The following is a 24,494-nucleotide window of genomic DNA, read 5'->3' on the forward strand; positions in this document are numbered from 1 at the left end:
GCTGTAAGCCGTCCATGCCGAGATAGTTGGGTAGTTGGGTGACGAATCTGCATACTGTACCGAGTATGTCGACAAGTACCTAAGATGCGCTAGTAGGTGGGATGGTAAACGGAGCGGAACGGGCCTAAGAGCCTTAGCCCCTTAGTCTTAGGCTTGCGGCTCTGTTAACAAGCGCCTAGAGGTGTCTTAAAAGGTACTAGAGTCTTACTAAGTGCTAGTAGTTCGTTGTCTGCGTACGCTAGACCTGACTGAGTAGGCGTATGGGATTTGTCGAGATGCCAAAGTGCTGATGATCCGCCTTTCTGCTTCAATGGAAAAGCGCCGGTACCAACAGTGGTAGTGCTGTCTAAGGGCTCCTTATGGGGATTATGAAACAGAAAGAAGAAGGCAAAGGCAAAGGAAAAGAGAGAAGAGCATTCAACGGGAAAAGGTCTTAGGCATTAGTAACCAACCCCAGAGACGCCAAGCCTCTACTAAAACAACTCCTGCTGGTGGTGCAAATGTTCCAAACATGCTCCAAGTCTTACAAATTGTCCGCGACAATCCCACAGGCAGCCAATTCCTTATGTCTTCCTCCACAATCCCGAATCTCAATGCGTTCCGTCGCGGTCAACGAGGCAGGGGCAGGGGCAGCGGCCGAGGCGTCGGATCATCGCATTCTGGTGCAGCTGGGCTCGGACACGGAAGGCACAGGCCCCATGACGAGATCATCCAGAATACCGACAATGACGCTGCTACCTCCCGCTTAAGCGCAGTGGAAGCTGGATATCTCGAGGATCCATTTGCGAGGCTACTGAGCGCGGATGAAGATGGACCCGTCGCCCGGCGGCTGCCATTGATGAATCGAGGTAGGCTTTATGTGAGGGCACGAAGCCAAAATTCTCACACCATCGTCTCCAGGAACATACCTCCGGACTGCGTCCATTGACCGCATCGTGGACACGTTCCTGTCTTCTACGGGCCATGGATGCAGGCAGATTATCTCCTTGGGTGCAGGCAGTGACACCAGATACTTCCGTTTGAAACACAAACGCCAAAACCTTGCCATCGTTTACCATGAGGTGGATTTCGAGGCCAACACTCGCCGGAAAATTGGTCGACTACGAAGTCCCCCCTTTGCAGACAAAGCCAAGACCCTTGCAGGAGTAGACATGCATGCATCTGACGTCCGCCTCTCAGAGGATGGTTCAACCCTCAGGTCTTCGGAGTACAACATCCATCCACAGGATCTACGACGTCTACCCCGTGATAACGCAGATTTGACGGGAGTGGACAAAGACCTGCCCACTCTGATCATATCAGAGTGCTGCCTCGTCTATCTTCCTCCTGAAGATGCCGACGCGGTGCTGCGGTACTTTAGCCAACTCTTCCCCTCCACTACCCCTCTTGCCATTGTCGTGTACGAGCCCATACGGCCGCACGACTCTTTTGGCAGGACAATGGTCCGCAATCTGATGAGCAGAGGTATACAGTTGCAGACTCTAGAAAAATACGCCGGACTTGCAGAACAGCAGGAAAGATTGAAGACGTACGGCTTCAGGGGAGACGATGGGACAGGATCAGGTGCAGAAGCCGTTGATATCAACTTTATTTGGCAAAGATGGACGCCGCCAGAGGAGAAGGAGCGGGTAGACGGACTGGAGTGGATGGATGAGCTCGAGGAGTTTGTTCTCCTTGCAAAACACTACTGTATATGCTGGGGCTGGCGTGGGTATGGGGAAGGCTCGGGCTGGAAGGAGTTGCCTAGTAGTAGCCCAAATTGAAAGGGTTGGTTGACACAGCTTAGCTGACCAAGGTATCGTCTTGTGTCGCGCGCACACTGTCCAGTGCATCGACGGCTTGAAGAGATGAGACACGGACCCTTCGTTCTTCGGCGCCCGTCTAACAGTGATGAGTGACATGAAACAGCCCGCCGTCCCTCAAACGCCCCCAGTCGCTGCTGGCTCTCAACAGATGGAGTCACGTGGCTAATATGTTGCCAAGACTGCGCCTTGACGGTTATGCCGCACTGCAGTGTACTCCGTAGTGGTGAGTGGTGACTCGGACTCGCAGTCGAAGTGCGGTGCTGATTTTGCTTCATCTGTCACTTCTGTCGACTGTCTGCGTACAGCTGAGGTGGATCGTCGAGGTCATCAACATGTCATACACGGCACAGTCTATCTCGAAGAAGCTCTCTGCCGACCCATCTACGGAGTATACGCTACAACTTGCCTTCTTTTCTTCCTCTCCATGTTCCTCCTCCTAGGCGATAAGGTCAAGTGTTTGAACACTACCTAGGTATTTAGGTGTGGCGCAACCGAAACACCCCAGAAACGCCACCCAAGCGACGGAGCGACTACTAGTAATTTGGGCAGCTCCTGCGCTGGGGTTCATCTCCATCCATTCGACGACCACCAAGCCGCGCCCCTTCTTCCCCTGTTTCGTCGGCAGAAATGTTACCCTTTCCTGGAACAAATACAGGACTTTGTGGACTGGTCTCGTCCCCAAGCAAAGGCCACCCATGTCTTATGTTCTCGAAGTCGGAGGAGCTGGGACCAACCTGAATGTCCACACCCAGTATGCCAGCATCACATACCGAGATTGCGGGCGACATTCCACACATATCAAGTTGCACCCCACAGCAACCGGCGGCTGGCAAAATGTGCAAATGATCACGTCGACGGAGAGATGAATCGCTTACGTTGATTTGCCCATGCCTGACATTGGGATATTAGGCGCAAGTACTAAGCTCCGGTCGGAATATTGCTGATTCGTCTCGTGAAATTTGACAGCTTCAAGCGGGCCGGGGCCTAGTACGATCATGGCCGGGATCCCTGGCCTCCCCCCAATTGCAAAACAAACCGTGGACCGCTCGTGGAGCATCAATGCACCAGCCTTGCATGGCTCGAGATCGGCCTGGCATGGTCGACTCTTCGTCACAAGCAATTTGCTGTTCGGCCTTGATCTGCGTCTCCTTTACTACCTGTTCGGTTCGATAGCATGCCCATGTCCTGCCCTTCTCTGGGTTTGCGCACTTTCTTGTTTACTTCGTTGCTTCATCGTCGCTGAAAGGAGTTGTCGTCGCGTTCAGCTATCGCACGCTCTGCGAGCTCCCACGTTCCTTACGAAAACTGACCCTAGTCGCTCATTTTGACTCTGTACCATCGCGCTGCACGGAGGCCATTCGACCTGTGTCGCAAGTCAATGTTCATGCACCAACGATCATAACGCAACAACAAATACCACCCGACCGCGCAGATGCGAAAACGGACATTTACCTCGAGCGCAAGCGCTCTGCTACTTCTCGCAGCGTCCGTTGTCAGCGCAAAGCATGGAGTTCACAACCACCTAGAAGCACTTCACAAACGCCACCGCGCCAATCACCGACTGGACGCCAGGTCAATCGCGGAGGATGGAGAACAAGGTGTCGAGATACGGGCGGTTCCAGAGACGATAACCTCGTCAACTCTGGAAAAGCGAGGCGGGCAGTGCCAGTTTCCTACTGATGCTGGTTTGGTCGCGGTCACTCCGGGCGAGTTGAATGCTGGATGGGCCATGAGTCCCGACCAACCATGTACACCGGGGAGCTACTGTCCCTATGCTTGTCCACCTGGTCAGGTATCAGTGCAATGGGACCCCAGCGCAACGTCCTACTCATACCCCAAATCAATGGTTCGTGCCCTTCACTCCAGTCTGACAGACCCTTGAGCTCATTGCATGACAGAATGGCGGCTTGTATTGCGACGATGATGGGAATATACAGAAACCCTTCCCATCCAAACCATACTGTCAATCCACGGCAAACAACATTGGGGTGATCAACAACGCGGGCGGTCCAGTCTCTTTTTGCCAGACCGTCCTCCCAGGAAACGAGGCAATGTTGATCCCCACCTTGGTGAGCAGCTACGCCAACCTCGCCGTACCAGATACAGGGTACTGGTGTGGCACGGCAGCGCATTATTATATCAACCCTCCCGGTATCGGAACCGATGAAGCTTGTGTCTGGGGCACCAAAGCGAATCCTGTCGGCAACTGGTCGCCGTATGTCGCCGGGGCTAACATCGATGCTTCTGGCGAAACATTCATCAAGCTTGGATGGAACCCCATTTACCTCGAACCCGCGACGCCGTTCCGCAATGAAATGCCAACGTGGGGTGTCAAAATTGACTGTCCCAATGGTGGCTGTAATGGCCTCCCCTGTGCCATTGATCCCGCTCAAAACCAAGTGAACCAAATGGTTGGGTCAGCCTCTAATGGAGCAGGGGGTGGCGCGTTCTGCGTGGTCACGGTCGCAAAGGGATCGACTGCGAACTTTGTTGTCTTTGAATCTGGCGGTGATACCAGCAGTGATACCAGCAGTGATACCAGCAGTGGTGGCGCCGTGAGTTCGTCGACGAGTGGCGGGAAAGGTGGTCAATTCTTCCAATCAACTGGTGCTACACAGGCGGCGCCCACAACGTCTGCTGAGTCGTCTCCAACTGAAACAACATGGAGCGAACCCCCTTCATCTTCTGCCCAGCCGACCTCCAGTGCTTGGGTCTCGTCGTGGGAGCCGACAAGCTGGTCTACCACCTCGTCTACTCCTTCGGCTGAAACCACTTACACGACGAGCTCCTACTCCTACCGGTCACCGACTTATTCCCCACACTATTCGGTTGTCAACAATGCGACCACGTTCTCTCCTGCCGAAACTTCTTCCGAATCAAGCGCCATTGAGGCCACGGCGACTCCTTCAGGCCCATCGACGCGACCATCCATTCAAACAGCAACCGGTGCGGGAGCTGTCATTCGAGCCTCCTTCGCCAGCATTCTTTCCGCCCTGGCCTTGTATGTCCTGGTCACACTATGATGCTGAAAATCCCCTTGGCTGTCGGCGGTTTTGAATTGATATGCACCAGGAACCCGGGCGATATTGTGTGGCCATTGGAATTTCTCAGCGCAGCTGGTCTTGCAGAATCATCTTTTCAATTCTCATTCAACCCCATTTGTACCGACATGTTGAGCAACACATTCCGTTTTGTTATCCCCGAGTCTTACGAAACGTGTTGGGTTAGTTATTCTGAGGACGAGCATATACATTCCCTGTCCATATCGTTCTGGAAATGCCACCAATGCTGACATCTTCGACTCTTGGATGGTGCATAGTGGGTGGGAAAGTGTAGGTGTTTCAGGAGATTGCGGCTTGGAATCGGGTTTTTGATGATACCCACGTTTGTTGTTTGAGACATGGAGGAAGAAGGGATGGGTTACACGTAGCAATGGTCTGGAGCGAATTCCCATCCTCGACTGGGCACACCGAGTGTATGGACATGGGAGCGTTTGGCATACGGACGCACACAGTTGACTGAGTGCCATTGTTAGTACACCTTGCTAGTACAGCTTGCGCATCGGGTTGGCAAGCTGGCTCTTGTGGTTCTTGCAATCTCTGGAGGTACTGTACACTGGATGCACAGATTGCCCTCTGGGGGCACTACAATAAGATCGGGGTGGTGGTTGAGCATCCGAATTACCATGTATTATCTAGTTAATACAAGCACTGATGGCATGGTGGATTGTCCTCTCTCTAACAATTGCGGCTTCGTTCCCCGCTGTAGACAACTAGGCCTGATTTGCACCCCCTCCATCTGGTCAGTAACCACCGCAGCCCGTTCCTCCCTCCCTCCAACTTTGTCGCGGCGCGTCTACTTGACAACTTCATCGGGTTGAACACCTGAATCTCGCCCGTCTCTCGTGGTGCTTTCTTTCCTGGGCTTTTCCGGCGGCCCGGATCCGATCCGAATTGAATCGATTGCAGTCCTCCCACCTCTTGGGCCGCAGGTCGAGATCTCCAGTATACGGCCATTGTCAAGATGCCGGCGGCATCGCCTCAAACTGTGAGTGGGTGATTCGCTACTGCCATTGATCCCGAAGCGAACATATCCATATCCCCGTCGAGGATTCGATCCCATCTATCCGTACCTTATGCATGCCCTCTCCAGCCAACTGAACTCCCACCGTCTCCTTCAAAACCGACCGTCTAATCCGATACCACGCTCAGTCGAGGCTATGGTGTGAACGCTGCTAACGCTCTCCGCTTGACAGATCAAGCTGAAATCAACCCTGCGCCTCCTCATCCCGCGTCTGCGAAATGCCCAGAAAAAGGACACGGCTCTGTCCATCGCGGCCAGGCGCGAGATGGCCGAACTGCTCTCCCAGTCCCGCGAAGCGTCCGCACGCATACGAGTCGAGAACATCATCCACACGGACATCACGGTCGAACTGATGGAGATTCTGGAACTCTATGCCGAACTGCTCCTCGCACGCGCCGGGCTACTGGACATGCGAGACAAGAACATAAAGGAGGGCACGGCGACGGGCACTGACGACACCGGTCTCGAGGAGGCCGCCGCGAGCATCATCTACTCTGCCCCGCGGCTACCTCGGGACGTAAGAGAGTTGGGAATTGTGCGGAACATGCTCATCGAGCGGTTTGGGAAAGACTTCGCCATCAGAGCAAACGAGAACCAGGATGGTTGTGTGCCCGCTAGGGTGGTGGACAAGCTCAAAGTCGACCCGCCAAGTCAGAAGCTGGTCCAGGCCTATCTCGAAGAGATTGCGCGGGCGTACGGCGTGGATTGGCCACTTCACAAAGACGAAGTAGAGGCACTAAGTCGGGAGGTTGACGACGAGGACGCAGACGAAGGTGTCGGAGGTGGAATGAAGGAGCCGCCTATCCTCGCAGATGGGACGACGCCCGCAACACCGACAAAGCCACACAAAATCGATATTGGGTCTCTAGAAAACGCTACTCCGCCTTCGAGCCTAGCACCAGGCGGTGTGAAGAGCCCCGTATCTGTCGCGCCTCCGGCTGCAAGGTCAGACAATCCAAGCCCCAAAGTGAAACTCCCCGGCGGCGGGGAGGTAGCAAAAGACGACAAACCCAAGTCGGCATCTAAGTCAACGCTAAAAGCGAAAGGTACGCCAACGGCAGGAGGGGATGGTGTGCCCGGCAAGGTCCCCACCGTGGATGATTTGGCGAAGAGGTTTTCAGCACTGAAGAGATAATGCCGCGCGACGAAGGGGGGAATTGAGCACCTCCATGATGAAATTCTGTGAAAGACAATGAATTGACCGCACCCTATGGTGCCGGGGCAAGTAACAACCTGGCATTTTCCTGGGTTGATGCAAGATGGATGGGGTGGCTTCTTGCTAGGGAAGGGGACCATCCTGCTCCTCTGACGCTGAGTCCAGTCTGCGCCTAATTTCACTCCGAGCCACTGGGTCAACACTGCTGAAGGAATCTGTCTATGCATCAGAAGCCCGCCCTGTAGCCAGCGTCAGATCGAGACGGAGGCGAAACGAATTGATTGTGACTGATGACCGGAGGTGCTGATACGGAGAGGCCGATAGTTGTAGTCAGCCTGTAAAACATGTGATGGTCACCTCGCATGCACGAACATAACACCGAATGCCGCCTTCAGTTGACTGTATGGACGCTGTCGATATACTGGGCTGGGTGAGCCTGGTCACCGCGTGAAAGTCCTTATTGATGCTTTCTCGGATCTTGCTGCTGATTAAGGTAGAGTCTTATACGCATCGATTTCGAATGTCCTTCCAGTGCTGGTAAAGTTCTGCATTGCTCCATGGCCTTGACCACTGCCCAATTCTGGATATCCGAGAAGCCGAAAGCCAGACGGATGATATAAAATCATTCCAGTGCGCAGGTTATGGATCGTCTGTGGCTGGCTGTTTGTGTCCTCGGAATGGTGTTGATGCAGCCATCGAGCGGTTGCCCTATAATCCATCCCTCCTTACCAGATCACAATCACACATTGTCCCGAACAGTGGTATCACCTCACTCCAATTTATCCAGGTGCTCCAACCTCGTCAAGACAACCTGCTTGCTCGTCTCTTCAATCTCTCCGGCCAAGAAGACCTCGTCCAGGATGGCGTAGACCTTGTAGAAGTTGAAGACGAGGTCCAACTCGCATACATTGCCGAAGAACTGGTCAAGGACTTCGACGAAGAAATGGATGGCCTCGAGATAGGCGAGCTCGTTGTCGTTGGCATCAACGCAGACGCAGAAGAACAGGCCGGCGTATCGCCGATAGACAATCTTAGTAGAGGACAGGTTCTGGCGGACCAGCGGTTGGGCGTGATGCGAGGTCGAGGCCGACGAGCTGGGCGCCGATCGGAACTCAACAAAGTTGGATTGGTATTTCTGGTCTCGAGGCGCAATGAGACGGTGGACCTGCGAATTCGACCGGGATGACTGTCAGTCTGGAGATTGAGGTGGCTTCAGATTGCCTTCACGGTGGACAGCCATAGGCATGCACGTACCTCGCCCTTCAACTTGACCTTCTCTTCATCCGTGTAAGGAGCATACCATTTGGCGAGGCGGGTTTTGCCCTGGCGATTCTGGACGAGGATGAAGGAGAGAACCATCTTCACGTCGAGGAGAACAGGACATGGGCACCCGATGCAGTGCGACCGAGAGATGTTTGGTCGTCCAACGCCTCTGGATTCCGAGGACGATGACGATGCTTCAGGAGATGGCTATCGGTACGTTCTTGCAGAATGGTGTCCGGAGTACTCTGTAGAGATGAAATAGGGCCATCGGGCTGTGGGCCTGCGGCTCAGGCCTGGACGTCGGCCGCAGGAAGCCTCGAGTCCGCATTAGGCTAATAAATAATTCCAGGCTGGTGATGGGTGCGAAATACTCACAGCCTCGCAACTGCCCCTACCATGGACCTGTTTCTCTATAGCAATCTCGCTCTTACAGTCTAGAAGTCGATGCATGTTGCTCTGCTTCTAAGGTTGGTTTAAAATCCTGGGTGTGCTCATCCAACCATGGCGTCTTGCATTCGCCGGGTATTTTTTGACGCTTCGACTCCCTGTTATCTTGCATCGCATGTACATATAACGACCGGGCTCCAAGCGCCATGCACCGTGCGATGACCTTATTCCTAGGACTGTAATCCCTGCAATCGTCCCCAAGTCTAACGTCGACGAAAAGGAGACGTGTGTTCTTTAGTCGAAAAACTTAGTGAACGCTTTGTGTGCCAGTTCCACGCCGACAAAGGTGGCAGCATTGGCCGGAACCGCTCTGGCCAGCGCAGGGCCAAAACCAGGGAAGAAAGCCTTGATGCCTCCGCTTCTGTAAACACCGCTTATAGTACCACCTATGGTCGGCCGTCCCTCTGCTGACTGTAGCCGCGACTTGATGGTATCGATTGGGAAGACTGGGATCCACATAGCTACACCGGCAGCGCCGCCAGCTGTCATGACCGCGGGTAGACTCAGTTCGCCTGTGGCGTTGCCGTCTTTGTCCTTGGGACTCAGACCGCGCTTGACATATTCGTAGACTGCAAAGTAGGCGGCTGAACCAGGACCGTCGCGGGCCAGAGTCATCGCGCTGCCTCGAAAGACGGAGCGAATCCCGCCCTCCTTGTAGAGCTGTCTGACAACATCGATGCCGCCCTTGTATTTCGGCTTCTCCCCCGGGGCGAGTTGTTTCTGACCCTGGATCTGAAGCAAGACTTTGACGCGTTCAAAGGGTGCCGTGATCAACGTCATTGGAATAGCGGAGAAGAAACCTGCAGCCGAGATCTGGCCAATGCTGTACTGGGGGGTGTTGTTCACAACCGGCACTGTGGCGAAGGTGTCGACAAGTAGCTTTCCCATGTCATAGCCCCAGAAGCTGACTGCAAACATGGGGGTAACGCCCACAAGCGGCGCGGAGACCCCGGCATAGAGGCCACGCGCGATTCCTTCTCTTGCAATTGTCTTCTTCACCACGTCAAAGGCGCCAGTGTAAACGCCCTTGTCCGCCGTCTGTAGACGGACTTTGACCAGATCAAAAGGATGTCCGACAACAACGGCGCAAATGCCCCCCACCCCTCCCGCGGCTAGAGACCTCAGGCCAGATACAGCGCCCTTGGCTGACTCTTTGACTTGTTCCTTGACTTCTTCTTTCGAGGGAAGCTCGTCCACAGACGTGGGCACGGCAGCTGGAGCCATTGTGTGGATGCGCAGGAGGAAGAATCAAGGATTGGAGAGGAGAGAGAGGAACACAAAGCTCGCGGGTCAAGACTGCTTTCTTTGTTCCTTTGGTGGCGCTCGTTCGAGCGGACAGACGGAGGGACGAGACCAACGGTCCAGAGGCTTGTAAGAGGGGTCAAAGGACAGACGGCGGGCAGTAGCGAGAAGTGGTTTAGCAGGATGATCTCATGCTTCTGTCCGGCGAGGCTCACGTCTAAACTCTTGTAGGGATTGGGAGCTCCTGGGCCTGAATTGAGAGGGAGAATCCAACTACTAGATGAGCGCACGAGACTGTCCTATGAAATGTTCTGGAGCTTGTGAAAGCAAAGGTGCACTGGTGCAGGGCTGAGTTTTGTTTAGCCGAGGCTCGGACACCTGAGCTTCGTCCTCCGTACTCTCCGCGGGGCTAAGGAGGCTGACTACTGTTCCACGGGGGGCTCAAGCCTTCCCCGAAAGGTTTTCGTTCCATGGCATATATTCGGATTTCCAAACCAGCCCCCGGGAAGAGTTCGGCTGGCAGGAGTGCGACGATTTGCGTGCATTCTGGCATGCATTTTTGCGGGACATGCTTATTTGAAAATGCAGGTATTCAATATACATAGGACTCCAGTAACTCTCAACGCCGGTGGAAAGAGAAAGGCCGCATTCCATGATCAAGCATCGGCAATATGACTTCCGCCCAAGGATGCGAGATGTCCCTTTTTTTTTGAATCGTCTCTAAACCCAGGCTCAGTGAGGGCCAGCAACTCCGTGAATTCCTTTCATAATCCCACCAAGCTGGTCTCCAAACATGATGTGAGCCTCCGCAACCAGTACGGTAGTGAATAAGATCCAGGCAGCCATCATTAGGAGAACCACTTTCATCATGAGCTTGAGCAATCGAGCCCGGCTTGCCCATGGAAAGCTCCTCCATGCTTCGACCAGGCCGATCTTGCCCTGGCCACCAATGATTGCCGGGGTAGTCCTTCCATCGAAGGTGCGGTCAAACGGTACGATTGTTTCGTCTTCTTCTGGAAGCATCGATGCAGCGACTCTGACAAGAGTGACGGTGGCAGGGATCTGCAACAGGACGAACAAGGCTAGCATGATGAACATGCCCATGAAGCCTTGTGCGCCGACAGCATAGAGATCCTTCTTGCCGGGTTCGTATGCCGGGTCGTTCATACGCTTGAGAGACCCAAATGAGCCACAAACCAGACCGGGGAGAACAGCCACGATTTGGCTGGATGCCGCCCACAGAGCCACGGCGGGAGCAATCTTGGGCCATGTCCTGATCGACGGGATGCGATGATACCATCTCTTCGCCCTGGGCTCAGAAATGACAATATGAACCCAAGCCATATGAAGATTCGCGAGGAGGGTTTCGATGACAACAGCTGCAAAAGCGACTGCAAGGCGGCTGCCCGTGGCGCCACCAACCCCGCCACCGATAAAACCTGATACCACATGCCACACAATGAACATAGACAGACCACGGAATCGTGACCAGTAGCCCGCTCGAGCTCTGAGATGTAGTATGGTCTGACGGATCGAGGATGTGAACGGCTTATTGCGGATAAGGAGGCCGTCCCGGGCAGCGTAGCCTTCCACCTCTAGATCTTCGGGGACGTCGTCTGTTGGTTTTGAGACATCCTCTGGAGAGTAAGCCGGAGGGTCGGTGGGGTTTAGAATATCAACCGGGAGATAGGCTTGTGTCTCGGGGGATTCGATCATGCAGAGCGTTGGGACGAGGTGGCCATAAGTGTAACCTATCTAGGGTGGCGTCAGCTTGCTGGACAGACGTCAAACAGCAGTACTTACGCAGAACAAGAGGATCATGAATAAGAGGCCAGTGAGGACGAAGACCAGCCCAGCCACTGGAGAGATCTTAGATGGTGCTTCGCCGCCTGGATGGCCACCACTTTCGTCTTGCGTAATGGACATGACTCCGTGAGCAGCTTCAACGCCGCGGCGGAGTAGATGACTTGAGAAACTCATTATTCTTTATGGTGGGAGGACGACTGAGGAGGAATTGGAAGAATAGGGATGACAAAGTACAGAGTAGAGAAACAAAACTGGGTGTAGGTGGGTGGCACGTAGTCTTTATTCAGGGCGCCTGGCTTTAAAGTTTAGGTACGTTTTAAGCAGTGTTTCAGCACCCCCGTGGTACGGAATCGGATCGCCCGGGAGCGTCATCAAGACCGCAGGCTGCCATCAATTATTGTCTCACTGCGCCACACCCGCCGTAATCACTCCAGCCTCGCCGCCACCACAGGCACCTAAGGTATCCGTAATAGTTACTCTGGGCCTTAGTGTGTAGGTATGGAAGAACTCTGTACGGAGTACTATTACTGAGTATTTATATGGACAGTAGAAACCCAAGACATAATTCAAATTAGATCATGTGCCTTTACTTCACAGTCAGGTCTGCCAGCTACGCCCAAAAGGACTAAAAGGCCTTCACGGTGCCAGTGCGATCCCACGTCGTGCATCATACAGTGTTTGGTTTTTGGGCAATCTGGAAACAGTTTCGACTGCCTCAGAGCTGTTGCAATTCATCAAACTGCAAGAGGCCACACTAAACGCATGCCTCTTTGTAGGCACCATCAAGTCCAAAAGTGAATCATTGCAGCCAAAAGGGGGCCTTCAATGTCGAGGTGCCACAATATCAGACTCAGCCCTCGATTAGAAGACTGCTTGGGTGTCTTGAATCACGCTACCTACATAGGTAGCACACTTGAAGGATGCAGAGTCAGCTCTGCCAATGGTTTTAGTACCAGACACATCGATCATATCTCGAAATGTGGGATAAGCCACCAACTCCATGCTCAAAGATTTCAACCCAACCCCGACATAAAGGATCTATTGTGACGCATAACTCGGACAGAAAATGATCCCCCATGCGACCTTCTAGAAGCCAAACTCCGTCCAGTACCAAAGCCTAGTTCGCCGGTGTGTGTCTCGTCATTCTTCTCCGACGCTTTCTCGCACAATCCTCTGACACTTCCGTCTGAATGCCTTGGGATCCTGTCTCCATAGTTTCGCTGCATCGACATTGGCCGGGCTCTCGTCGTTCGGGCTACTCAGCATGCTGATCACCGAAATCAATATCGATTCGGGAGACTGTACGGGCGACCATCTCTCAGCGGCAGACTCATACCCGTATTGGTCTTCTTCGGGAGGATGGAGGATCGAGATGCAGACTTCGCCTGAAGGATAGATGTTAGGATGGAAAATCGGCGTCTCGAACTTCATTTTGGGTGGCATCAGCGGGTAGTCCTGTGGGAATGATAGACGTGCGCGAAAGAAGCCACCTGAAAGTGCGTCAGTATGCATGCGAAAAAGTAGAAGTAGGTTGAGATGCCGTACCGCCATAGTATTTGCAGTCGTCGTTAGGAATAAGCATTACACTCCATTCGAAGATGTTGTCGTCCACCAAGCCGCAGCTGATGCCAGGGATATCTTTGTCGGATTGCATTTGTTTCAACTGTCTGCCGAGCAAGACGGCCGCGGGAGAAGTGGCGGCCATTGGCGATGGTGGGCAAGTACAAGGCACGGGGTCAAGTAGAATTTCTGGACAAACGTCTGGTTCTGGTCGTGGTAGAGGATGGCCTTGGCTAGACTGCCGTTCAGAAACTGACCATGGGTGACAGGAGGACAAGGTGGTGGAAGTGTTGAAGTCACAGCGACTTGGACCTTTGCTTCTTGTAAAGAGTCCCTCCCTGTCATGCTCCGATTTGTGGATCTCCAAGTGGCGGAACTTTACCCCTCTCCTCAAGACCCAGAGAGATCAACGGTACTCGGTAGCTTTCCAAGTTTCACACGGGTGGTTTGAGGTGACTTCATGGTCTATACAGTTTACTTAGTATACATTGTGTCGCTCCCCAATATACCTTGCTGTTCTTCTATACTATGATGAGCGAAATTCAATCAACATGTGACGACCGACACCGGTGACTTCATTTCGTGTTGCCACTGGTGAACCGAAGGTACGGCCGGACCTCACGAACATCTGTGAATTTCTTCTGCGCATCTGCCGTGGAAACGGTGGGTGGAACAATCACATCGTCGCCGACTTGCCAGTCAACGGGTGTAGTAACCCCCTTCTTGTCGCCCGTTTGCAAGCTGTCAATAACTCGAAGAACTTCGGCAGTGTTCCGGCCAACCGACGCCGGATAAAGCATGATCAACCGAAGCTTCTTGGCCGGATCAATGATGAACACACTCCGAATTGTAAAAGCAATGCCTTTCTGATCGATGTTCGTCAAGTCCTGCTGGTCAACCATATCGTACAGGTACGCCACCTTCCGATCAGCATCCGCGATTATGGGGAACTGCAAGTTCGTCTGCGCAATGTCGTTGATATCTTTGATCCACTCGGCGTGACTGCTCAGATCGTTGGCGCTCAGCCCGATCATCTTGACCCCTCTCTTTTCGAACTCATCCTTCAACTTTGCAAACGCCCCAAGTTCCGTTGTGCAGACCGGGGTGAAATCGGCCGGGTGACTGAACAAGATTGCCCAGGAATTGTCGATATATTTATGAAAGTCGATGTCGCCATGTGTAGTCTTTGCCTGAAAATTTGGCGCAGTGACCCCGAGACGCAGATGAGGCTGTTGTTCGGCAGTAGTGGCATACCCGCGGCAGACTTTCATGAGTGGGGAGGGGTGTGATCGCAGGGTAGCGACAGGCCCGGACCGTACAGCTGGCCTGAACGAGCGCAGGAAGGATCGAGAGACTGCTGAAGCCATCGTTCAATGTGAGCGTTGAAGCCAAAAGAAGCTGCCGCAGAGTAGGTGGTGCTGGCGAATCTGACTTTAGCAGAGTTTGAGCTCTACGAAGAGAATGCCGCGCAGTTGATAAAGTTTCTTCGGTCCAGCCTCGTGATGGCGTCATCGCACACGCTAGTCCAGAGGCGGAATCAAAACAACTTTGAACAAACATCCACCAATAGAATGACTGAGGCTGAAGATCTCCGTCACACTCTACGGAACACTCAGTTATTAGAGAGTAGACGCATCAAACCTTATCAGCAGGGAAGGTCTCCATACTTCCCAAGCATGATCATTTCGCTCTGTCGTCCCAAGGGTCAAGAATTATCATCTATACTCCAGAATGTGTCTCATGGCTCAAAATGACCCTCCCGTTCATGACATATGTAGAGTATCCCCGCTCACAATCGCATCAGTGACCGAATCTCCAGCCACCTTCTATTCTCATGCGTTCCCGCTGTTCTCGGTCTGCCCTTACTTCTTCCAGCGTCAGCCCGTCACCGCTGATGGCCCAATTGGCACTGCTGGTTCGATCTCGAAGTCGCTTGAGTCGGTCTTTGTTGCCCTTGGCGAAAATTTCTTCCATCTTCAGTGGCGCAACGGGGCCGAACACAGCATCTCCGTCCATTTCTTCTTGCCGAATGAGTTGCTCCGTGAGATGTCCTGGTGTTGCCCAGTCTGGAATAGGGAATGCGTTGTCTTCATCATCGGAATCCTCCTCCTCCGAGTCCGTCGGGATCTCAGGAAGGTGGATGGCTTCTCCGTTAGGATACTGGGGAGACGACTTGATGGTCTGAATCGTCTTATGCTGCATGATCGACACTGGAGTCTTTGCATGTGTGGGAGGGTTGGGAGCATCGGCAAAAGGAATCTTGGCTCCATTGGCATATTGCTGCATCTGAGGAGGAGCAGCACGACTCGGGGGTTGGGGAAACTGTCCGAGGTTCCCAGCTGGCTGTGCCTGCGTATACGTGTTATGGCTGAAGATTGAGGGTTTTTTCCCAAGTTGTGATTGACGGATGGGGGCCCCTGAGACCACAGGGCGAAAGGAGTGCTCCACAGAATTTTCCTCGTCGCCAGTTTTTCGTCTTTTCGCATCGGTCTGAGGTGGGCCCATAGCATACTTAACAGTCTGGGCTCGTGATGTGTCAAGGTCCTCTTCCAAAGGTCGTTTTGCCGGCTTTGCCGCATTCGTGGGCAGTGGATGGTTGATCAAGGAACGGCCGACAGGTTGGTTTCCAAGGCGTGAGGAGGGACGAGCCTAGGTGTGCACGGTTAGCGGATGATTTAGACAAGTTACGAGATACTTACAGCTTCGGTTGCAGCACGATCCAGTCGTTGCTGCTCGGCCTTTCTAGCCGCCTCTTGACGCTTCCGTTCAATGGCTTGTTGCTGAGCTTGTCGTCTGGCTTGCTCTGCCGCTAGCCGCTCCCTTTCTCGTCTCTCTGCATCTGCGCGCTGCTTTTGTTCTTGTTTCCGCATCTCTTCTTGCTGTGCGGCTCGCTTGCGTTCAATCTCCCGCTTCTGCTCGAGCTTCCGCTGTGCCTCACGTTCGTCCTGCTCCTTCTTCCTTTCGGCAGCGAGAAGCGCTCTTGGTTTGGGTGGCTGACCATGCATTGATGATTTTAGAATGGTGGACGTGGTAGACTGTAACGATGCTGTGCTAGTCTTTTTATTCAACCCTGGACGCTTGGGCTCAGCAGGTAAGACTTCTTGTGCATTCGCGGCGGAGTGTGCCGGATTAGCCGGCATTCGTTGAGACAGGGTCCCAACTCGAATAGACACAGGAGCCGGTTTGGCTTTATTGATGGGCGGCTCTCTTGCTGGCCTGCCTGGTCGCGCAGGTTTGGCTGCCAATGCCGTATACTCAGCCGGCTCGTGTTGTACTGGCTCGTCCGCCAGACGTCTTGGACTTGGATAAGCTGGCTGCTTGTTCTTGTTCGTGGTCTGCTCTTGTGCGATCCGCTGTTCTCCTATCTTCCGCCGCTCCTTTTCGCGAGCTTTCTCTAGTTGTTCGTCCATCTTTTGCATGATCTGAACATCTTTCTCCTTTCGTCTCTCCTCTTTCTCTTTTTCCGTGGAGCTGCGAGTCCTCCTTGTCGCCTTTGGAGGACTGGGTGGCAACGGCTTATCCTCCGTCATAGCGCTGAGGTTCGGATACATGCCTGGCATAGCATTCGCTGCCGCAATCATAGCATTGGGAGAAAGTGTCTCCAGCTTGGCCGCGGCGGACACGCCAGCACTAGCAGTAAAGAGGCCTTTGGCAGTTTTCATAATGGAATGCAGCTTCGACTTAGAAGCACTAAGATCAAGATATCGTTTGGGGGAGCCTTGCGGGGTGGTCGTAACTTGAGGGTTGGACACTGAAACCGACTTGCCAGGGCTCGTAGGCGGTGCCATTGCCGCCTTGGCAGGGGATGCCAAAGTGGCTGTTGACGCAGCTTTGGTATGGCTGAACAAAGGCCTCATTTTCCCGGGGCTCATAGACGTTCGGGCTGGCGTCTTCATTCGTGCTTCGTGTGCTATCAATTCGGGGGCACGAACATCAAATTCTGCATCGTCCGAATCTTCCTCATTGTATGCACTGACGCTCTTGGGCGCCGGTGAGGCAGCGACATCGGGAGAGATTAACGGCTTGATCCAGTCATCATCATCGTCATGACCCAGCAGATCCCAGTTGTCTGGTCGTTCGAGGTGGTCAGGGGCATCAGGTTGCTTATGAGTAGCCAGTGTAGCAGCCGGTGGAATTGATTGGGATGGACGTGATTGAGTGGCCTTTCCAAGCATATCTATTTTTTCATGCAATCTCTGTGTCGATGACTTCGCGTGATTTCGGGAAGTCTGTGCCTCGCCAGGAAATTCATCTTGTCCTAGAATTTCGATGTTCTCTTCATTCGTTACAGCATCTTTGTTGTCATGTTGGGCGAAATTCGATCCAGTCTGGGTCAGGCCCAGTGCTTGCCGCGAGCTATATGGTCCAGCTTGATGTGGCTGATCAATGTGACTTGTTCGTGACATTCTGGCACCAATGCTCGTTTTCATTGGCTCACGCGCAGGAAGCGAAGCGAAGGTCAAACTGCTCTTCCTCACCAAGGGTTTCTCAGGTGTTGATTCATCCGATGGGGACCCGATTTCGTCAAAGTCATGATGACCATCGTCTTGTGCATGACCAGATGGCGCAGCCCGTATAGTATCATCGCCGTTCAGCGCCACATTTTGAGGCGCGGAATGATTTATAGCAGCCTCTGCATTTACAACCCTGTTAATCTGGTCCTCTTTTGCCGAATGAAATGATCCTTCTGTAGTTCTGTGTTCGGGGTCTGTGGTGTCATCTGTATCCTGTCCATGCAGAGGATCTGTTGGAACTGGAGGTTGTATCTGCGACTCCACCTCGATATCGCCTTGACTCGAGCCGTGATAGCCGGAATCAGTCTGCGATTTGTAGGCATGTTGGACGTGCTGACTCGCATCTCGGGCAATTGTAAAGTGAGGTGGATTCATGTTTGAATGCTTCTGAGGGCTCTGTCGTGGGAGGGGCTGCGATGAGAAGACATCACTCAACGGCTATGATGAACATTAGACGGGGTTAACGTAGATTGGGCTTGACGTACTATTCGTGCATCCTGAGCATTACGTTTCCTCACTGTCCGGGGAGTTTTCCCTCGGAGCTTTCCAGGGGTTTTGAAGACATTAGACACGTCGCTGTAGGCATTAGCTTGTTGTAAACATGCGCAGCTGAGAGGAACCACTCACACATTGCGCTTGCTGAAGATCTCGGCCATGTGTTCATTGAGCCATTCAAGCTGATGTTGCGCAGGAAATGCCACCTCCTCTTTCTCATTTTGCAGCAACTGCAAGGCGTTCTCCTTCTCAGCTGAGATCCAGGTAGCCGATCCGATCGCGGTAGCTTTGGCAGCCATCGTGCGTCCTGGAGGCTGGAACTGGAGGCTGACAGGTCAAGAAGAGCGACTCGGGAGTATGCCGTCGGTTAGTTGTCGACAGATACTCTTCAATGGCAGAGATGGCATTGCCAGGTGCCGGTGGTGGATGATGTTGGACGTGTTGAACCTCACAACTGCCTCTGGTGTTATTGATGCTGCCGAAAAGGTCTTAGCTTGTACTAATATGTCACAACTTAAGTCTTGGCGCAGTGCTCGACGAGGCTGATCACGTGCACTCGCCACCTTACGCCTTTTCCGGGTGCGGAGCAGTCAATGGGTTCCGAGTAATCTTCCCCAAAAGACCTCGACAAGATGCTAAGCTTCATTGGCCAGATGGTCATTTCGAGTTCCGAGATTCTCCGCCAATGCCATCTCGAAACGCCATGTAGCGTCTCGGAGAATGAGCGACCTCGGAGGTTCTCCAATATGAGCGAGCTTATACATATACATTGAATTCCACGCTCGTTCTCCCTCTCGGACCTCACCATTTATAGATCAAATTTCCGCTTCTGAAAGATACGTTACACACGTTAAATCATACCTACATCCGAGATGTCCTTCGTAGGCTCAGGCAGTAGTAGCCTTCCACTACGCTTCTTCTCCAGGTGTCCCGGCCATACACTCTCTCGACCTCGGCTATGGCATCGAGTTTCCCTCCAAGGCGGATACAGACACTTTGCTACCAGCAGAAGGCACAACATGATGGATACGAGTGTCTTTACCGAAGAGCAGTTAACAGTACGAGACGCAATTCAGAAGATCTGTGCTCAATTTCCCAACGAATACTGGCAACAGCATGACCAGTCCGAGACTGACCCCAAAGAATTGCACGCCGCCTTAGCTGCTGATGGATGGCTTGGAATAGCGCTGCCCGAGGAGTTTGGAGGCGCAGGGCTGGGTATTTCCGAAGCGACAATGATGTTGCAAACTATATCTCAATCAGGAGCCGGAATGGCGGGAGCTCAATCCATCCATGCCAACGTCTACGCCACACAGCCACTGGCCAAGTTCGGCAACAAGGACCAACTGCAGTCGACTATCCCCAACATCATCAGTGGTAAATGGAGAGTCTGCTTTGGCGTCACCGAGCCCAACACAGGTCTTGACACTCTCAGACTGAAGACGACGGCCACTCGTAAGGGTGATAAATATGTTATTACAGGCAAGTCCATCCTTACTCTGGGACCGGCAAGCAGGAGAACTGGGTCATGACCTCGTACCGAGTCACCGCCAGGGATACTGTATTGTTGGCCAGGTCCCTCGCCAGTCAGCTTTTGGGTGAATGGGCATCTTTTGCAGGTGCTAATCCTCATTCACAGGCCAAAAGATCTGGATTACTTGCGCCCAAGTGGCTTCAAAGATGATCCTGCTAGCACGAACCACCCCGTTAGAAGAGGTCAAGAAGCCGAGCGAGGGTTTGTCTTTGTTTTGCATAGATATCGACAGATCTAATCCGGCTTTGGAGCTCAAAAAAATCAAGAAGATGGGTGGCAGGGCGGTAGACGCCAATGAGGTGTTCTTTGACCATTACGAAGTCCCGGCAGATACCTTGATCGGAGAGGAAGGTCAGGGATTCAAAATCATTCTTCATGGTATGAATGCGGAACGTTGTCTTCTGGCAGGAGAAGCACTGGGGTTGGGATATGCCGCGCTAGAAAGGGCTGCCAGATACGCACGAGAGCGAGTCGTATTTGGAAGACCAATTGGCAAGAATCAGGCTATTGCTCACCCTCTTGCCGATGCCTATGTCAACCTGGAAGCGGCCAAACTGGCTACCTATCACGCGGCCCGACTGTACGACCGAAGCAGGACAGACAAGACCGTCAGCCCACATGCAGTAGGAGTTGCATGCAACAGCGCGAAATACCTAGCTGCCGAGGCTGCGTTCAAAGCGTGTGAAAGGGCAGTCATGACTCACGGTGGTATGGGATATGCTATGGAGTATGATGTTGAGAGATGGCTGAGGGAATGCCTTGTACCGCGGATCGCGCCAGTTAGTCGTGAGATGATTTTGAATTTCGTCAGTGAGAAGGTCTTGGATTTACCGCGGAGTTATTGATTACTTAGGTAACTTGGATAGCTGTGTGCATCAGATAATATGAAAGAGGAATACTTTATGTCTTTCAAATTAGTACTCTGTAGACTTCGGTTGACAAAGGGAGAAAAAACACGAGGATCGGAATATTATAATCGGATTTCCCAATTTGACCCCCGCACTCACTAGGGACTCGCTCGGCTGCGTTCACATTGGTTTTTGGTTTTTGTTTTACATGAGGTCTTTTTTGGTTACACAGTCGCATAATGTCGCGTATCGAGGAACTCCCTGATGATTTCGATGAGCGCATCAATCTCAATGAGCCGCCCAGCGCGCCCTCCCTTGAGGAGCTGTACAGCGAGCACGTCAACGCGCCTGTACAAAACCACATCTCGGACAAAAGCTTTGAGGAGATTGTGCAAGAGATGAGCAAAACGCCTCTTTTCATGAACAGTCTAGATGAAGCAACTGATGAGGGTATGCCGGACTCTACCGCGCCTTCACAGTCTGGCTGAGCAACGTGGTGCGCAGATGGACAAAATATCATGGTCGAGGCCATCAAGGCTCTACAATACGAAGGCACAAAATCAGAGATTGCCCAAGGGTTCAAAGACCGCGGCAACGAAATGGTTGCTGAGAAGCAATGGAGCGATGCCAGAGAGTTTTACACAAAGGGCCTGGCCGTCTTGGTTGACAAGACTGAGGATAAATGGGACAAACCCGCAGACATGGATGTCGAGATAAAGCAACGCACAGCCCTTGAGGAGCAGCTCTACACGAATCGAGCTCTGTGCAACTTAGAGCTAAGTGCGCTGCTACATGCCTGGACGCCGGAAGCCTGCTGACAATCCAGAAAATTACCGGTCGACAACCCTGGACTGCGCAGCTGCCCTTCGCATCAATCCTTCCAATGTCAAGGCCCACTACAGGTCCGCCTCCGCTCTGCTTGCGTTGGACAAAGTCTTGGAAGCCCTCGATGTGGGCTCCCGGGGCTTAAAGATCGATCCGGATAACACGGCCTTGAAGAAGCTGTTAGAGCAGATAAGAACCCGAGCGAAAGCCAAAGAAGAGCAGGACCGATGTCGGCAGGCGGAACTGAGGAGGAGACAGCAAGAGAAAGGAACATTGGAAGCCGCTCTCAAAGCCCGGAAGATACAGGTCCGCGGCTCGACGCAGCCTCCAAACTTGGAAGATGCAGAAATTCGTCTCTCACCCGATCCCTTGTCACCAACGAGCCTACTCGAGTTTCCTGTTATGTTGCTCTACCCGATGAACAATCAGTCTGACTTTATCAAGGCTTGGGCGGAGAAGGACACTATCAGCCAACATCTCAGCTACATCCTCCCATTGCCATGGGACGGCAAGAACGAGTACAGGCAAGACACTGTAGATTGTTATATGGACACAATCAATGGGGGCTTGGTGAAGATTGGGAAGAAATTGACATTGCTAGAGGCGCTGTCAAACGGTAAGACAGAAGTTGTCGATGGGCTGGTTAGGATCTACGTAGTGCCAACATCGATGGCAGCACAATGGATAGGAGAAGTGAAGCGGAAGAAAGGGAAATGATGTACCTATTCTGTGGTTTGCACGACAAGAACTAAAATCGAAGTCTTGAAGCTGTAGAAGCCTTGGGGTCTGGCTGCTCCAGCTGTGCAGTGGGCTGCGTTTTCTGATCATACTAGCGTAACGGTAGGCATCTAGTAGGCTCCTGCCAAACAAGATGGCGGGGGATTAGGAAGGATTGGGATTGGACTAGTCACTAGGCCGATTCCAGTGGCCGCTGATTATGATTGATTCCCTCTTAGGTGCCTCTCCTTCAAGCTGCCACAGGCTCATCTTGGACAATTAGCATCTCTCTGGAGACTGGGATCTCCCTTCGCTGGCCTCGCTTCCACGTTTGAGACATAGCCAGCCTGCTAGCCCCTCCCTTCCCGCGGGCCGAAATCTCCCTGGCCTCTTGTTAGCGTGCGGCACCCGCTGCGCTGCACATTCTGCGCCACCTGTCCCGGCAAACTGTAACACACTCGCTCGACAGTGCTCTGTACCTTTCCAGCCTCAACGAAGCCCTTGGCTCATGCCCAATCAATCACCACTCGACAGCCATGAACAACCCCGCTGGCGTGCCGATGTATGCCTTCAGCAATCCCCAAGCGGGAGGGCCGTTTCCCATGTCCCCCGGGCCACCCTTCGCCAACGCCCAGACGCCATTTCAACCATCAAGCATTGTACCAAACCACCTGCAAAGATTATCCCACCCTCCGCAAGGTCAACAGCCAGCACCACATAACATCTATTATCAACAACATCCAGGAGAAGGTGCTCCTCCACAACCGGAAAGCGCCGCCACCCATAGCACACCGAACCAAGGTTAGTCGTTTCGCGAAGTATCTTGTTCTCCCCACAGGCTGCTGCCGTTGTCCAGTACCAGACAGGATCCTAACTGAGCCAGTAGGATATTTCTCCAATGGACAGTCACCCGTCTCGATGACCCAGACACCGAACCAAACATTCCATCCTACCCATTCTCAGGTGCCTACAGGCGCTGTTCAATCACGAGCCCCTTCGTCCGTACCCACGGACATCAGTATGACCTCACACATTGGAGTCCAGGGGCAATCCAGCGCGAGCCTCGCGCAGCAAGCGCAAATGCAACATGCGGCACAGATGGCGCGCTCTGTTCCACAACAACAACCCCAGCCGGGCGCGGGACCGTCGCCGTTGTCCCAATCAACTTCTCGGGAGCGCGCGAGGGTTTCCATCCTCTTGGAGATAAACACACATTTGCTGCAGGAAGTGGTCTCACTACAAGCCCAAGGGAAAGCAGGAACTGCCCCGAACCCAGGACAGCAGTCGCCCACATCACCTACGTCGACCGATGCCGGCAACGCCTTGGCTAACAGCCCCGGCGAGCCGCCGAAGGGCGCAAGCGGCGCAGGCGCAACTCCCTCCAAACCGCCCTCGCAGGAGTATGCAGATTGCATGCGTCGTTTGCAAGCCAATCTCGCTTACTTGGCTGCGATAGCGGATGCAAAGAAGAAAGCCGGAACATTACCCTCTGGCCCGGCGATTATGATTCCACCTCCTCACCTACCACAAGTTCACGACTTGTATAAGAAGCTGAACGCCCTATTCCCCGAAGCTGGCCACTCTGCCGTCAATAAAGCAGTTGCGTATGCTGCAGGACAGAACCAGAGTCAGAACCCGAACGCCAAAACTCAGCAACCTCCTTCGGTTCCCCCCCCAGGTTGAATTTTTTTGCCGTGATTCTCAAACGGGGGTTTCGAGCTTATAGCTTGATCTAGGCGTCTCGTCAATCAAGACGTATATAACTCTCCACAGAATGAAAATCCCTGATGTTCGAGGTATTTCGAGGTCCGAGAAGGAATCAGGTAACCCAATTGCCTCGCATAAGGAGCTCAAGACTCTAGTGGTGCGGACAGCGGCACTGGGTTGATTCTTGGACGTCCAGCGAAAGTCAAAATGTGCAAACTTCGCTCGACTCATGTTGTCCGGGCATGCTGTTGCACATCTACACTGCAAAAGAGAGACAGGTCAGAGCAAGACAAGTAATGCGCCTAGTTGGCCATTCTTTGTGAAGAGGGCAAGGTAGAGCTTGATGATGAAGGGGTTCACATGCGAAAGTCCATGTATACCTGATATATAGTTGTCCTTAGTAGGCGAGTCCGTAGATGGCTCCGGTCTATCAGGCAACCAAACTCCTCAAGTTGGAAGAACTAATCTATTACATGCGCGCCAAATCATGTT

The 24,494-nt window shown here is 53.0% G+C and overlaps 12 protein-coding genes across 12 annotated transcripts; 6 read left to right on the forward strand and 6 right to left on the reverse strand.

Annotated features, from left to right (window-relative positions):
• Positions 1-511: 511 nt before the first annotated feature.
• On the forward strand, positions 512-1,763 carry A1O3_06897 (uncharacterized protein; the record flags this gene model as incomplete). The annotated part of the gene is made up of 2 exons (XM_007737011.1): positions 512-848; positions 901-1,763. 2 exons carry the CDS (start codon positions 512-514, stop codon positions 1,761-1,763), a joined length of 1,200 nt encoding a protein of 399 aa, XP_007735201.1.
• A 1,474-nt stretch (positions 1,764-3,237) lies between these two features.
• On the forward strand, positions 3,238-4,828 carry A1O3_06898 (murein transglycosylase; the record flags this gene model as incomplete). The annotated part of the gene is made up of 2 exons (XM_007737012.1): positions 3,238-3,651; positions 3,704-4,828. The coding sequence occupies 2 exons, from the start codon at positions 3,238-3,240 to the stop codon at positions 4,826-4,828; spliced, it is 1,539 nt and encodes a 512-aa protein (XP_007735202.1).
• A 1,000-nt stretch (positions 4,829-5,828) lies between these two features.
• A1O3_06899 (uncharacterized protein) lies at positions 5,829-7,023 on the forward strand (the record flags this gene model as incomplete). Its single annotated transcript, XM_007737013.1, has 2 exons — positions 5,829-5,852; positions 6,061-7,023. 2 exons carry the CDS (start codon positions 5,829-5,831, stop codon positions 7,021-7,023), a joined length of 987 nt encoding a protein of 328 aa, XP_007735203.1.
• A 790-nt stretch (positions 7,024-7,813) lies between these two features.
• Positions 7,814-8,403, reverse strand: A1O3_06900 (AP-2 complex subunit sigma; the record flags this gene model as incomplete). The annotated part of the gene is made up of 2 exons (XM_007737014.1): positions 7,814-8,209; positions 8,299-8,403. 2 exons carry the CDS (start codon positions 8,401-8,403, stop codon positions 7,814-7,816), a joined length of 501 nt encoding a protein of 166 aa, XP_007735204.1.
• A 585-nt stretch (positions 8,404-8,988) lies between these two features.
• A1O3_06901 (solute carrier family 25, member 46) lies at positions 8,989-9,978 on the reverse strand (the record flags this gene model as incomplete). The annotated part of the gene is made up of 1 exon (XM_007737015.1): positions 8,989-9,978. The coding sequence occupies one exon, from the start codon at positions 9,976-9,978 to the stop codon at positions 8,989-8,991; it is 990 nt and encodes a 329-aa protein (XP_007735205.1).
• Positions 9,979-10,728: 750 nt separating this feature from the next.
• Positions 10,729-11,922, reverse strand: A1O3_06902 (uncharacterized protein; the record flags this gene model as incomplete). The annotated part of the gene is made up of 2 exons (XM_007737016.1): positions 10,729-11,751; positions 11,800-11,922. 2 exons carry the CDS (start codon positions 11,920-11,922, stop codon positions 10,729-10,731), a joined length of 1,146 nt encoding a protein of 381 aa, XP_007735206.1.
• Positions 11,923-12,942: 1,020 nt separating this feature from the next.
• Positions 12,943-13,507, reverse strand: A1O3_06903 (ubiquitin-conjugating enzyme E2 G1; the record flags this gene model as incomplete). The annotated part of the gene is made up of 2 exons (XM_007737017.1): positions 12,943-13,292; positions 13,348-13,507. 2 exons carry the CDS (start codon positions 13,505-13,507, stop codon positions 12,943-12,945), a joined length of 510 nt encoding a protein of 169 aa, XP_007735207.1.
• A 430-nt stretch (positions 13,508-13,937) lies between these two features.
• Positions 13,938-14,729, reverse strand: A1O3_06904 (peroxiredoxin (alkyl hydroperoxide reductase subunit C); the record flags this gene model as incomplete). Its single annotated transcript, XM_007737018.1, has 1 exon — positions 13,938-14,729. One exon carries the CDS (start codon positions 14,727-14,729, stop codon positions 13,938-13,940), a length of 792 nt encoding a protein of 263 aa, XP_007735208.1.
• A 433-nt stretch (positions 14,730-15,162) lies between these two features.
• On the reverse strand, positions 15,163-18,670 carry A1O3_06905 (uncharacterized protein; the record flags this gene model as incomplete). The annotated part of the gene is made up of 4 exons (XM_007737019.1): positions 15,163-16,011; positions 16,062-18,314; positions 18,362-18,452; positions 18,504-18,670. The coding sequence occupies 4 exons, from the start codon at positions 18,668-18,670 to the stop codon at positions 15,163-15,165; spliced, it is 3,360 nt and encodes a 1,119-aa protein (XP_007735209.1).
• Positions 18,671-19,390: 720 nt separating this feature from the next.
• Positions 19,391-20,750, forward strand: A1O3_06906 (acyl-CoA dehydrogenase; the record flags this gene model as incomplete). Its single annotated transcript, XM_007737020.1, has 2 exons — positions 19,391-19,826; positions 20,011-20,750. 2 exons carry the CDS (start codon positions 19,391-19,393, stop codon positions 20,748-20,750), a joined length of 1,176 nt encoding a protein of 391 aa, XP_007735210.1.
• Positions 20,751-20,992: 242 nt separating this feature from the next.
• Positions 20,993-22,295, forward strand: A1O3_06907 (uncharacterized protein; the record flags this gene model as incomplete). The annotated part of the gene is made up of 3 exons (XM_007737021.1): positions 20,993-21,203; positions 21,258-21,533; positions 21,580-22,295. 3 exons carry the CDS (start codon positions 20,993-20,995, stop codon positions 22,293-22,295), a joined length of 1,203 nt encoding a protein of 400 aa, XP_007735211.1.
• A 536-nt stretch (positions 22,296-22,831) lies between these two features.
• Positions 22,832-23,978, forward strand: A1O3_06908 (uncharacterized protein; the record flags this gene model as incomplete). The annotated part of the gene is made up of 2 exons (XM_007737022.1): positions 22,832-23,096; positions 23,182-23,978. 2 exons carry the CDS (start codon positions 22,832-22,834, stop codon positions 23,976-23,978), a joined length of 1,062 nt encoding a protein of 353 aa, XP_007735212.1.
• Between the last annotated feature and the right edge of the window lie 516 nt (positions 23,979-24,494).

Source organism: Capronia epimyces, assembly GCF_000585565.1.
Source record: "Capronia epimyces CBS 606.96 chromosome Unknown aczIQ-supercont1.6, whole genome shotgun sequence".
Classification (NCBI taxonomy): Eukaryota; Fungi; Ascomycota; class Eurotiomycetes; order Chaetothyriales; family Herpotrichiellaceae; genus Capronia; species Capronia epimyces.